The following is a 13,882-nucleotide window of genomic DNA, read 5'->3' as shown; positions in this document are numbered from 1 at the left end:
TCCTTCGCCTCTTTCTTTTTTTTTTCCGGGCTTCCTCCCTCGTCGAATCCGTGCGCACTACACGTTACGCGTCTATCTCTACGCCCCGCTACCACCATCAATCAATCCTTACTGGGTACTGAGAACAGCAGTGGTGAGCCCACGTAAGCACCACCGCGCCGTTCGTTGTGGCTGCACCCTCCTTCTCCCTTCCCTCTCCCCTTCCTTCATTATTTATCAATTTGTGAGAGGCGAAAGCGCATGCAACTCAGTACGCCCATCGATTTCCTCTTCTGTTGGATTGGTCCTGGGGTACCCTTTTTCAAGGTTGTATTCGAAGCCCTCCTGTGTTGTTAAGTTCTTCCTTCATTATTGTTAGTTCATAACTCCCCTTTTGGTCTAGTTGATTTAAGATTTTTTCTCCCTTTTTTGAGAATAACAGCGGGAGTCGGTCGCTTTCTCTGTGTGTGTCTGACGGTTTCTTTTTTAGGCTTCTGTACTTTTTCTTTGTTTTCGTCTTTCCTGCTGTGGCTCGAGTCCACACGACCAGCTATTTTGTTTTTGTTTTTCTACACTGGTTTGTTTGTTCATCGTTTCGTTAGGTGGGGTGCTTGCCGCTTTCATCGCTTGCCTTCATAGCGCTGCGCTGCGTGGTGCACCGTAAGTGCTCTTGTTGTCTTGTTATTGCGCATTAGCCAACTGTACTGTAAATCGATCGGGCAACCGTTTGCCTAGCTGGGTGACTCGTCCACCTACACACCAAAAACAATATATCGCGAGCAGCGTTAATAAGAGGGACAGAAATGTCGACCCACAGGAAAGCCTATCAGAGGGCACCCTCCTCCGAAGAGCCACAGGCGCCGCCGTCGCGGATGCGCAAGGCGAAGGAGACGCCGCTGCCGCTGTCGCAGATGATTCCCATGACGATCGTTATCATGAACGAGAGCATTTGTGGGACGATGCTGATGCCTTTCGTGGGACCATTTGTAGCTTTCCTTCAAGGTGTCCCTGTGAACGAGGCCGGTTACTACTCAGGTGTTCTCATTGGTGTTTTCATGTTAGGACAGGTTGTGAGCGCGAAGACGTGGGGCCGCATCAGCGACAAGTACGGTCGGCGCTTCCCCATCATCAGCGGCCTCTTCACGAGCGGGCTGATGATGCTGGGCTTTGGTCTCAGCACCAATGTGTGGGTGTGTGCCGTATTCCGTTTTTTTCAGGGTCTGTTCAACGGCAACGTGCTCGTGGCGAAGACGATGATGGCAGACATCACGGACAAGACGAACCAAGCCGGCGGCTTCTCCTTCATGAGTCTGTGTAGTGCTTTTGGATTTCTTATAGGACCTACCCTTGGTGGTCTTCTCTACGATCCCGCCCACTCGAAAGGGCTTGCATGGGCCAAGGTTGACGAAAAGGGTTTCTTCGGCACACATCCTGCGTTTCTTACCAGTTTAGTGGTCTTCATCTACACGAACATCGGCATGCTTGTGTGCACGTTTCTTGTGAAGGAGTCCAACCCGCACGCGCAGCCTCTTCCTGGCTTTATTCGGCTGGTGTACCCGTGCCTGTGGTACAAGTCGGAGCCTTTTGTGTTACCCCCCATTCAGTACGAGGACGAGAGTGAGGAGGAGGCCGATGTGAGCGCGGCGACAGACGGGAGTAACTCAGAAAATCGTTTGTCAGATCATACGGATATCGCGAGTCAGGGCAGCGCAGATAGGGGCGGTTACAAGGGTAGCCGTGAGGGACGCGACTCTGACACGGCCCTCTCCCTCCCACGGGAAGCAGTGGTTTTGACGGCGAGTGACGTGACATGCATGTCGCCGGTGTACTCCCCCGTAGAGAAGGACGGTCCGCTCCGCGGTGGCTTCGACGTGGCACAGGAAATGTCTGTTGTAGCAGAAAAGCCCTCTACGGCCAATGCTGCGACTGCGTCAATCGCGGGACAGCAGAAAGGGGCACCGTGCCACGAGCTGAGCCCCACCTCTGCGGCAGAGAAACCGGTGCGCGCAAGGGACGACGCCGAAGACGGCGCTGATGAGACAGTGGTGGCGGTGGAGGTGTGGAGTGGCGCTCGCGGCGCGAATGGCGAGGCGGCAAGCTCCCTTGCAATCCGCCCAGATACCGACGATAATGCCGGCAACGGCAGTAGTCATTCGACGGTGACCAGTGAAGCAGTGGTGACGAAGTTTGGCTACCGTGAGGCGTTCGCCTGCACCTACACGCGTTTTATGCTTTCGCAATACATGGTTCTTTCCGCGACGGACATGATCGCACGTGATTGCTTCCCGCTATGGGCAGTGGCGACCACTTCTGTCGGAGGGCTGGGCCTGACCTCCGGCCAGGTGAGCTACATCCTTCTGGCGAACAGCGCACCGTGCCTGATGGCGAACCTGCTCTTCCGTATTGTGGAGCGCTACTTTACAGACAAAATGGGACTCTTCCGTGTGGGCGTCGTCGGCGCCGGCACGGTGGTGATACTGCTGCCGTTCAACTCGTCCTTGGGCTCTTCCTTCTGGGTGTACCTTCTCGTGTTCCTCTGCACGGCCGGGCGACAGATGTTCTGCTCTTGGTGCTACAGCCTCAACACAATGTTGACGGCTCGTTCTGCCCCTCCCGGTCACGTGGGCTCGATCATGGGCATCAACCAGTCTTGCGGTTCCTTGGTGCGCGGTATCGTACCGTTTGCGGCAGCCCCGGTGTTTGCCTGGTCCATTTCAGGCGATCACGCTTATCCGTTCAACCACGCACTCGTGTTTTTCATCTCGTCACTGATGTTCTACTGGTGCTGGTGGCGCTCCTACAGTATTCGCACTGACATGGATGGCAACTTGCAAATGGTAGAGTAGCGACGCTGCTGGGGCTCGCTAAGCAGCGTGTATTGCCTGCCGTAAGAAAGCTCCACAGTCTCGTGTACCGCAAGTTCTTGGGCGGAAATGATCTAACGAACTGGCCTTTTTTCAAAAGAAGTGTTGAACCTCTTTTTTTTTTCCTTTCCGTGTTTTAATCTAAGTCCGACCTCGGCCTTCGTAAGCGTGAAAGGGCGTGGTATCTGTCAACGGTCTGTAAAGTGCTGTAGAGAACAAGAAAAGTACATCGCTCGTATTTGTACAAATTCGTCACCAGGGACAAGTATGTATATTGTCTTTCCTTGGTACAGAGCGCACAAGACAGGAAAACATGCCGAAGCGTCATACACCCTCGCGGCGACCTCACCTTTCGCTGTCAAATCAACATCTTCTCCCACATTTCTTTTCATCCTTTTTCTATCTCTGTCTCTTGGCATCGCTTTCACTTAACACCATTAATGCTTCACAGACGCCGCTGTGCCGCGTACACAAAGGCTTTCTCTACCTACGTCACACCGTTCACACACACACTTCGCAGCCAATCGCCTGCGGTGCATCACGTACGATAAAACAGTCAAAGAAAATCGAAGAGTTTGGTGACTGCAATTCGTGCGCTCTCTTGTGCGGATCGTTCTATTTGCTTCCTTTAATGTTGTGGAAAGGGAGCACGGACCGTCACTGAGGCCTCTGTATATACATATTTGTTTTTTGAACCTTCTCTTTTCTTCCTGTCGTTAAACACGCACCTAGATTGAGCTACGCTGTTGTTGTTTTCTTTTAGTTCTCTTTTAATTCGTGCGGCCATCAAGCCCCCTAATGTTGTCCCGACAGAAGCCGTTGTCGATCAAATTGCATGGCTCCGAGAGCAACGTTGGGTGGGGGCCTAGTGAACTTGTTTCTTCCACTTTCTTTCAACTTAAAAGGCAATTGTTTCGTTGTTTCTTAAATCTGCTTGCTGTTCTTTCTCATGTGATTTGCTGTCCGTTAACAAGACTCTGTCTCTCTCGCTCTGCCTGTCTCCGCTCTTCTGTGTTACCACACGCTGTGCGACGGTTCTGGAGCACCTTCTCTCTTTTTTGCAGTGTCCGCATTTTCTTCTCTGTCAACGCTGAAGCAGTCGTGAGAGAAAAAAGAAATTGCGTGTATTTGTCTCTACTGGATAAATTGTACTCGTCTCGCCACTTGTCAAGCCTCATACGGGAACGATTCGCATTCATGTCTTTGAAACCATTTCTCTTCGAAGCACAGAAAATCAATATTTGACGAAACGGCTCTGAAAGCGGTACCATTATTTGTCTCTTTTTTGTTCTTGTGTTTGTAGACGGAACACACACACGCATTTGAACGTTTTAGTACTGCGAAGCGAAAGGGAGCACCAGACGTGTCTCCTACCCGGTCACGCGTCACCTATACAGCAACACACACACAGACACACAGACACATCAAAAAGGGGAACTCGTGGTTGGTCAACACGGTCATGCCGCCGAACAAAGATGCTGGATTGGCAGGAGAAACGGCGGCCAACCCACCACGTGTGCGCAAGGCGAAGGTGACGCCGCTGCCGCTGTCGCAGATGATTCCCATGACGTTTGTGATGGTGAACGAGAGCATTTGCTCTACGATGCTGATGCCTTTCGTGGGACCATTTGTCGCCTTTCTACGCGGGGTGCCCGTGAACGAGGCCGGTTACTTCTCAGGTATGATTGTCGGCATGTTCATGCTCGGGCAGGTTGTGAGCGCGAAGGCGTGGGGCCGCATCAGCGACAAGTACGGTCGGCGCTTCCCCATCATCAGCGGCCTCTTCACGAGCGGGCTGATGATGCTTGGCTTTGGTCTCAGTACCAATGTCTGGCTCCTTGTCGTCTTTCGCTTCTTCCACGGCCTGTTCAACGGCAACGTGCTCGTGGCGAAGACGATGATGGCGGACATCACGGACAAGACGAACCAAGCCGGCGGCTTCTCCTTCATGAGTCTGTGTAGTGCTTTTGGATTTCTTATAGGACCTACCCTTGGTGGTCTTCTCTACGATCCCGCCCACTCGAAAGGGCTTGCATGGGCCAAGGTTGACGAAAAGGGTTTCTTCGGCACACATCCTGCGTTTCTTACCAGTTTAGTGGTCTTCATCTACACGAACATCGGCATGCTTGTGTGCACGTTTCTTGTGAAGGAGTCCAACCAGCACGCGCAGCCTCTTCCTGGCTTTATTCGGCTGGTGTACCCGTGCCTGTGGTACAAGTCGGAGCCTTTTGTGTTACCCCCCATCCAGTACGAGGACGAGAGTGAGGAGGAAGAGACAGATGAAAGGGGGGCCAGCGCATCGGTCACCACCGTTGAGCCGACAAAGAAAACCGGCACCGCGTCCAGTTACCAAAGTGACGCGCGCAAGCACGAAGATCTGCACGACAGCAGCGACTCGATGACCATTTCTGCCACTAGCAGCGGAGTTGTCGCCGTACCTTTCTCTCCCGTAGAGAAAGAAGACGACCGTCAGTGGGAAAAGGAGGAGCAGGAAACCCTCGCCGTTGCGGGCGCGGACCGCGACGAGCAATCAACTGCGGAAGTTGAGAAGCTGCAACATACGGAAGAGCATGCAGGGGAGAAAGGGGGACCTGCGGGCTCCACGGTTGAGAGGACTGACACCGACCGTAGCGATGACGTTCCCGTGCCATCACTAGAAGAGCCAAAAGTCACACATTTTGGCTACCGAGAAGCTTTCTCATCTCCTTACACGCGGTTTATGCTCATTCAGTACATGATGCTGTGTGCTACGGATATGGCCGCGCGTGAGTGCTTCCCGCTCTGGGCCGTTGCCACGGCGGCGGCGGGTGGCCTTGGCATGACCATCAGCCAAGTGAGCTACATTCTTCTGCTGAACAGCGCCCCTTACTTTGTAGCGAACATCTTCTTCCGTATCTTTGAGCGCAAGTACCACAACAAGATGGGCCTCTTTCGTCTTGGCATGCTCATCGCTGGCACTGCCGTGCTGCTGCTACCGTTCAACTCGTACGTTGACTCGACCGTGCTGGTGTACGTTCTCGTGTTCCTGTGCACGGCCGTTCGACAGATGTTTGTGTCGTGGTGTTACAGCCTCAACACGATGTTGACGGCGCGCGCGGCCCCTCCCGGTCACGTGGGCTCGATCATGGGCATCAACCAGTCGTGCAACGCCTCTGTGCGCGGATTGACGCCGTTTATCGCTGCGCCGCTCTTCGCCTGGTCTATCTCGGGTGATCACATCTTCCCTTTCGATCACGCTTTTATCTTCTTGCTTTCTGCGGCCGTATTCTACGTTGGCTGGTGGCGCTCCTACAGCATTCGCACGGACATGGATGGCAACCTGCAGATGGTTCAGTAACGCCGATTTGCTACGTGAGGAGGTGCACCGTATTGTGGCAAGGATCCGTGCTTGCTACTGCGAACCCATTTAACCCGACAGGAACAACAAAGGGCTCTGAACGCTACTATGTCCTGCTCCTCTCCTTCATGGGGTCTTGGAGCTGATCTCGTGGCTCCCCTTCGTTGTTCCATTCCCTTGCTTTAACAACAGTTTGTGTCGTTAAGGGTGGTTTTTGCTTCATGTCTCATCGTGATAAAGCATCCAACTTGAGCGTATTCAAGCAAGAGTGAGTGCAGAAGCTGCTTCGTCTCGGCAGCGGTTCGCTTTACTCCTTTCTTCCTCTTTCTCTCTTTTACTGACTATTATTATTTTTTTCTTTTCATGATTTGGAGACGAGTCCACGGAGATCCCAGTAAAAGGGTTTATGACAAGTTCAATAGCGTGCGTCAGTAGTGTTAATTCACTCGTGTCCGGAGACAACGTGACCTTTCTATAAAAAAAAAACAACCTTCATAAACGTGTTTGTTATTCGATACAGTTAGCTGTTTATTTTACTATCTTTTTCTTTTTCTTTCAGGATTGCTAATCTCTCTCTTTTTTTTTTAATTGTCTATCAACACAACGAGAGGTACGTTCTTGTGTTGCGACGAAACGTTCAGACACACGTGGAGTACTTCTGTGCCTTCAGCAGATGGGGGCTTCAAAGGAAATAAGCACCGTGAGGAACGTGGAAGAGTCCGCCCCTCTCCCTCTAATTTGACAAAACAACCTTTTTTGAAACTAATTTCATCCAGATTAAATCTCGAATTCAGTTTTGTTTCTTCGCTGAAACGCTGTTTTATTTTCGTCTTTTTTGAGGTTATTTTAATTTTCAAGAAACTCGCTATTATTGGTAATTATGATGACCTTTTGCTTTCCCTTGCGGATGTCGTCATACAAAAGGACCAAAAACTGGATGTCACGGGCAGAAGCTCCATCCTTCGAAGACGTCTTGCATCTGGATTATTTGACAGCGAAATGCTCTCAAATGGTTACTTTTTGGTGCGTTTGCTGAATGCGTCCTACACCAATCAGCTTTATTACCTCTAACTCCTCATGTTTGGATTCTTTTGTGTTGCTGTTCTTGCGGTATGCTTCTTCGTGTATTCGTTGATGGTACTATCCGTCGTCCATCACCTTTCCTGCATGTGGATTACCACCGCACGTCGCATCTATGCACTATCACTTTCTCTTTCTTTTCTTTGTTTCCTCCCTCTACCTGCTTCGTTGCTTCACCGCCATTGGACACGGTGCAATCTCACCATTTCCCACCATTCGCGTTTGCAAAAAAAAAAAAGTACTCAAGGGGGAAAAGAACACCTCGATGAGTAGAAGACGCTCCGTCCGGTTTTTAGCCTCTTCTCATTCCCACCAACTTCCTGGAAGCTGTGTGATTTTGACTCCGTCCACCTATTTTTTTTCTTCTCAACATTAAGTTCGTACACCGACGTAATATTTGTAAACGTTTGCTTCTTCCTTTGTCTCGAATCTTCTGGTTTGCTAAATTCATTAAAAAACAGTATATAAATCGTTGTTCTTGTTGTACCACGCTCCGTGTTGGTCAACAATCCGACTCTGGTAAACGTTTTTTTTTTCAATATTTATATTGATATATATTTGTATATATATATATATATATACTCCCACAACTCGAGACAAACACTTGTAGAGAAGATCAGCTAACGTGATTTTGTATTTAAGTTTCTGTTCTCGTTGTTGTCTTATATTTTTATTTCACTCCTGGGCTTACGCGTCTACACCAATCAGAGCCATAGCTGTGTTTGTTACCCTTGCTGCTTCTTTTCTTCTCCCTAGCGTAAGGGACAACGTTTTTCTTTTTATTATTATTTCGTATTGAATTTGTGTCTTGTTTTTTCGTTTGTGTTTTTTCAGGGTGACATTGTTGTCTCGCAGTGAATTATCACCCTCTTCTTGCTTAAAAGGGAAAACAATACCCTCTTTGTTCTTTTGCTTCTGCAGAAAGCGTTGCTGCCACTTTTACGTGCTAACGAAGTCACAAAAAAGCTCGCTTTCTTTACTTATCGTCGGAGGTGGATTTGCCATAACTTCTCAAAAAAAAAGTCAAAAGAAAATCATGAGTCCTGTGGAACGTGAGAGCGATGAGCCCAGGCAGGTGGAGGATTCAACGGCCGAGCCTCCAGCGAGGCACCCGCACGCGACACCGCTGCCGATGAACCAAATGCTGCCCATGACGTTTGTCCTCCTCAACGAGAGTATTTGTGGGACGATGCTTCTGCCCTTTGTCGGTCTCTTGGTTTCTCACCTGAGTAACATCGCCGTCGAGAAAGCCGGGTACGAATCTGGCATTCTCATTGGTGTTTTCATGTTAGGACAGATGGTGAGCGCGAAGACGTGGGGCCGCATCAGCGACAAGTACGGTCGGCGCTTCCCCATCATCAGCGGCCTCTTCACGAGCGGGCTGATGATGCTGGGCTTTGGTCTCAGCACCAATGTGTGGATGTGTGCCGTCTTTCGCTTCTTCCACGGCCTGTTCAACGGCAACGTGCTCGTGGCGAAGACGATGATGGCAGACATCACAGACACGACACACCAGGCAAAAGGATTCGCCTTCGTCAGTCTCTGCTACGGCATCGGTGTACTGATCGGCCCCACCCTCGGTGGTCTTCTCTACGACCCGGCGAACTCGTCAGCGTTGTGCTGGGCGCACTTCGATAAAGACGGCTTCTTCAGTCGTCACCCAGCCTTTCTGCCGAGCCTGGTGATTTTCGTCTACACGAATATTGGCATGACTATCTGCACTTTCTTCGTGATGGAGTCCAACCCACATGCGAAGCCGTTGCCGAAAGTACTCAAGTTCGTGTACCCCTGTTTCTGGCGCGAGCCGGAAATGTTTGTCCACCCTTCTGACAAAGCACAAGCGGCGGCTGACCGCGCCACCGCCGCCCTCGGCGGTAGCGACGCTGAGAGCGGCGCACACACCAACACTGACGAGGAGAGCGAAGATGTGATGGGCATGTCCATATGCACCGCGGAGGGGCTTGTCGCGAACGCCTCGATGACGCGTGCGGTGGCCTCGCTGTTCATCGCCTCCCCTGTTCTCCGCGAGGACCGTCGCTTCGACCAACTCGTCGCGGCGGAAACGCTCACGATGGCCGCGCCGCACACAGCTGCGGTGACACCGCATGACGGGCAGATCACCCCACCGAAGCCGCTGGAGGGGACACGGTTGAATCAGACGTTGGACGCGAGGGGTGAGGGGGCCCCCGATGACGCCAGTATCCAGCCGATGGCACGGAAGCGCAGCCCCTCCCCCATCGCTGCCAGTACTAAGCGGGAAAACAGAGCGCAGAACGAGGAGGAGAAAGAAAACTGCACGGACAACGAAGACGGTCTCATCGTTGTCGATACAGATAGCTCGGATGCGAAGGGCGAACCCGCCGTTGCCGTGGCGGAGCAGAACGACGGCGCGCCGGTAGTGCTGAAGCGTTTCGGCTACAAGCAGGCATTTCAGACGCCCGTGGCGCGCACCATGCTCATCTTTTACATGCTGCTCAGTGCAGCGGATATGGCGGTGCAGGAGATCGTTCCTTTGTGGGCCATTGCCCCTGCGTCGGTGGGTGGCCTGGGCTTTAAGGCTGATAAGGTTGGCTACCTTATTCTCACCAACAGCGTCCCAGTTGTGGCATCCAACCTGCTCTTCCACGGCGCATGCAAGCGCTACGTCAACAAGTTGTCGCTGTACCGTATCTCCCTTGCGTGCTGTGGCATCTTCATCTGCATTCTGCCCTTTCTTTCGTACTTCAATCTCGGTAACTTCCTCTTTATCACCATCGTGCTGTGCACCGGCGTGCGGCAGTTCTTCGCATCGTGGGCTTACGGTCTGGTAGCCATGCTGACGGCGCGCTCGGCTCCGGTCGGGCACGTCGGGTCGATCATGGGTATCAACCAGGCGTGCGGTGCGTTAACGCGCACTCTTGTGCCGTTTGTGGTGACGCCGCTTTTTGCCTGGTCCATCACGTCAAGTCACCCTTTCCCTTTTGATCACTCGTTTGTTTTCCTGCTCTCCGGCATCGTCTTCACGATTGGCTACATCTACTCCGTGTGGCTGCGCACGGATGCGGATGCAAATCTGGAGTTGAATCATGAAAGGCCGGCCTGGATGTTGAAAGTGAGGGACATGGCATTGAGCTGTTACGCGAAGATGTGTCACACCTCCCGCGGCGACGCCGAGACTTTACCATCGCAATGAGCTTGGCGGGTCGCGGAGGGGACAGGGGGCTCGACACAACCGTGACGCACAGATGTGCCGCAGTCGGAAACGCTTTGCCGTACAACGTGTAGAGGTTGGATGCGAGAAGGATCAACGAGTACTTAAGCAGATGCGAAAGTATGCGCGGGAGGGGGGGGGGAGGGGGGCAGAAGCCGTCGACAAGTATACTGAACAGTAGTCTCTTTTTTTTTTAATCATTAGTCTTGAAAATTGTGGACAATGTATGAAACGACGTGTGGGTTTAAGCCTTGAGGTGCCTTTTGCGAGCGAAGGGAAGCAATTACGTCTCAACAACGCGTTTCGTTGTCCTCTTATCTTCTTATCGTTTTGTGTAATAGTTGGTTATTGTGTTTTTTTTCTCCCTTTCCTCGTGGGTGTTTTTGTTGTTGTTGCATCAACGGCAACGATTACTTGATATGTACAACCTGAAATATTTAAGGAAGTTGGTTTCATGCTTTTTTGCTCTCTGCTGGTCCATGATTCCGTGTTTGCCTTCTGAGAAGCGCGTCATTGAGGTAACTGTAAAAAGAGTCCCCCCCAATAAAAGCTCAGATGCCCATTTGAGATAAGAAGAGCGACAGACGCGATGAACGAATGATGTTCGCCTTGAATTGTAGCGGAACACGTCTTGTCTGTTCAACGTGTTTCACCATGTTTTTCAGTTGCATATGATCGCGCAGCACCCTAATACGGCACAGCTTGTCACGAAGGGGAAACTGAGGTTCTAGACCACAACACTACAGCGTCAAACAACGTCTCTCTTCGCTTTGGCAGAGGCTCCTTACAGTACGGTTCCTCCGCCTCCTCCGTGCTGCTCAACTGTGTAACGAATCCTCATACGTTTTTTTTCCCGTTTGAGAGAGAGAGTGTGTGTGTGTGAAGCTCATGAAGTCCCTGTGAGTTTTGTATTCTACGTGGGCAACAGCAATCAACCCCGACCAATGAAGCCGTTTCAGTCAACGCCTTCTCGTGTCCTGTTTCCCAACTGTATTTCCACTGCTCTTCCTCTCCCTCCCCCCTTCCGTACATTTTCGACCGCACCGCTTTTGTGTTTCCTGCTGTTATGTTTTGTGTTTGTGTTGATACGTGCAACGCCCATTTTGTTTTCCCTGGTGGGTTTCACTCGCACACGAACACTTCCAATCAATATTAAAATCGTACACATAAGATTCAACATATTCAATCTCTTCTCTATCCTTTCTTTGCGTGTGTGTGTGTGTGCTGCCCGCTTGGCACATTGCAGACAGTTTGCCCACTGCTGTCATCTTGTTCGTCTCTTTGTCTCTTTTGCTGTTGAACAAATCCGCTCAGTTTGCGCTTTCTCTTTTTAAAATTATTATTGATCTTCTCGAGTTTTTCTTAACCGGTTGGTTTTCAATATTTCTTTATATATTCGTGTACTTCGGAGCATTACCGCAGCTATTATCGTTCTATTGGGTAGCAAAGAGGTCACTGTGGTGTCGCTACGTAGTCGTTGAGGTGTGCACAGTCTTCTCGATTGCCTAGTGGTGTTTTTTTTTCCCTCTCCTTCTGTCTTTGCCACCTGCATGAGAATACCAGCTGTTTGTTTCGTCTTCTGTCGCCCCTAACTTCATTGCAATTGCCTTTTTTTTTTTTGCGAGGATCAGCAAACGGACTTCGTTGTCGATTGCAGGACTCGCCGCGCCGCCTTGTACCGCTTTACTGTCCTCTCTTCCGCGCCTTCGTTTTCTCCACCTTCAGCCGCCCTTTCTCACTTTCACTCCACGTATCATTTTTCACCACCTGAGGGACGCTGAGGAAAACACAGATTTGCGCACCCGCCAATGATCGTCGAACCTTTTGTGGCGCTGTTGGTCGCGGCGGGCAACAGCTCTGCGGCCCGTTATCTTCCCGCCATGATGCGCGTGCTGGTGCCATCCTTTGGGTGGTTTGCGATAAATCTGGCCATTGCCCGTGGCCCCTTTGTCTGGTATGGCTGCTCACTTGCCGTGCAAGGCGTCTTCGCCACTGTGTTCGTCACGACCATCGGCTTCAAGAGCGACCTCATCACACGCGCCTTCATCTTCCCCTTTCTCGCCACGGCGATGGCGGGGGGGGCGAAGGATTTTATTCCGCCCATGAGTGGCTGGACGACGGCCATCGTGACGCTGCTGCAGCTTTGGAGCGTGATGGGTGGGCTGATCATGCTCGCTTGCTACCCGGGAAACATCATGCAAGTGATAGAACAACAGAAATTCCGCAACCGGCGCGTGAAGATGGCGGCGCGCGACCTGGCAAAGAAGGACAAAATCGTCGAGGTGCAGACGGTGCCGTCGTCAGACAAGAAGCTGAGCCTGCAGACCTTAGTGGTGAAACAGTCCTACGAGACGTCTCGGTGGGTCGTCTACTGCGGCGGCAACGCGGAATTTCTGGAGAACACAATTATCGACATCCACGTCATCGCCGACGCGCTGAAGGCGCACGCGGTGCTCTTCAACCCGCGCGGCATCGGCTACAGCTCTGGCTTCATCACGATGCTGGGGGATGTGGTGGAGGACACCGCCTCCGTTGCCCAGTACTACGTAGAGAAGGAGAAGATTGATGAGAAGAACCTGGTGTTCTTTGGCCACAGTATCGGAGGTGCGGCAGCTGCTGAAGTGGTGGCGCAGTGCCACCCACAGGCCTCCCTCGTCGTGGACCGCAGCTTCTCGGCCATGTCAGATGCCGCGGTTGCCTTCTCGTACCTGACGCCGAAGGTAACGAAAAAGCTGTTTCCCTTGTTTGCGGGGGACCTGCGCACGATTGACGCGTGGAACAGCATCAAGCACAACCGCAAGTTGATCTTCTACTCTAAGCAGGATGAGATCATAAAATATGACGTCAGCTCCATTGCACGTCTGCCACAGTTTCAGATGGACGGCGCGGACGCGGCGAAGACCGTCGAACTGCTGGGCACGCCACCATCTTTCCACAACTGCTTGCTGAGCGCATTTGACAATTATGAGGCAGTATGTGCGCACATGAACAAGCTGTTTGTGGAGAAGAAGGACTGATAAAATAGGCAGAGCAGCTCCCTTTCTTTTTTTTTCTTTCTTCATATCTGTGTTTTTCTGGAAGGGAGAAAGAGAGAGAGAGTGACACGAGAGCCGCCTTGTGTCGGTAAGTTTGTCTGACGGGCTCTATAACTGCTTGTTGTGCGATCCCAAGTCCTCCTGTTCCGTGGCGAAGAAGCTCTCGGTACAATCGCGCCGTTCAACCCTTGTGCTTTTCGACAGTCTCGCCTTCGCTGATGACCAAAGACCATATCCGTGCACATGGCAGGAGGAAAGTGGAGCAAAAAAAGACGCCGTTTAATGAGAGGTAACTTTATTCTCCATTCTCAGGTTCGTGTGCACCGAATTCGATTTGCTGTGGCTCGCTGGAAGCAGGTGAGACGTCTCGCCTCTCTCTCGCTGTGTGTGTGTGTGT

At 51.6% G+C, this 13,882-nt stretch overlaps 4 protein-coding genes across 4 annotated transcripts; all 4 read left to right on the top strand.

The window, feature by feature from the left end:
- Positions 1–127: 127 nt before the first annotated feature.
- Positions 128–2,825, top strand: ABB37_00506 (transporter-like protein; the record flags this gene model as incomplete). Its single annotated transcript, XM_015796710.1, has 1 exon — positions 128–2,825. Exon 1 carries the CDS (start codon positions 783–785, stop codon positions 2,823–2,825), a length of 2,043 nt encoding a protein of 680 aa, XP_015664718.1. The 5' UTR covers positions 128–782.
- Positions 2,826–4,302: 1,477 nt separating this feature from the next.
- On the top strand, positions 4,303–6,180 carry ABB37_00505 (transporter-like protein; the record flags this gene model as incomplete). Its single annotated transcript, XM_015796709.1, has 1 exon — positions 4,303–6,180. The coding sequence occupies one exon, from the start codon at positions 4,303–4,305 to the stop codon at positions 6,178–6,180; it is 1,878 nt and encodes a 625-aa protein (XP_015664717.1).
- Positions 6,181–7,498: 1,318 nt separating this feature from the next.
- ABB37_00504 (hypothetical protein) lies at positions 7,499–10,432 on the top strand (the record flags this gene model as incomplete). Its single annotated transcript, XM_015796708.1, has 1 exon — positions 7,499–10,432. The coding sequence occupies exon 1, from the start codon at positions 8,297–8,299 to the stop codon at positions 10,430–10,432; it is 2,136 nt and encodes a 711-aa protein (XP_015664716.1). The 5' UTR covers positions 7,499–8,296.
- A 1,188-nt stretch (positions 10,433–11,620) lies between these two features.
- On the top strand, positions 11,621–13,467 carry ABB37_00503 (hypothetical protein; the record flags this gene model as incomplete). The annotated part of the gene is made up of 1 exon (XM_015796707.1): positions 11,621–13,467. Exon 1 carries the CDS (start codon positions 12,259–12,261, stop codon positions 13,465–13,467), a length of 1,209 nt encoding a protein of 402 aa, XP_015664715.1. The 5' UTR covers positions 11,621–12,258.
- Between the last annotated feature and the right edge of the window lie 415 nt (positions 13,468–13,882).

This window comes from Leptomonas pyrrhocoris, assembly GCF_001293395.1.
Source record: "Leptomonas pyrrhocoris isolate H10 chromosome Unknown, whole genome shotgun sequence".
Lineage (NCBI taxonomy): Eukaryota > Euglenozoa > Kinetoplastea > Trypanosomatida > Trypanosomatidae > Leptomonas > Leptomonas pyrrhocoris.
This window is presented reverse-complemented; position numbering and strand designations above follow the sequence as displayed.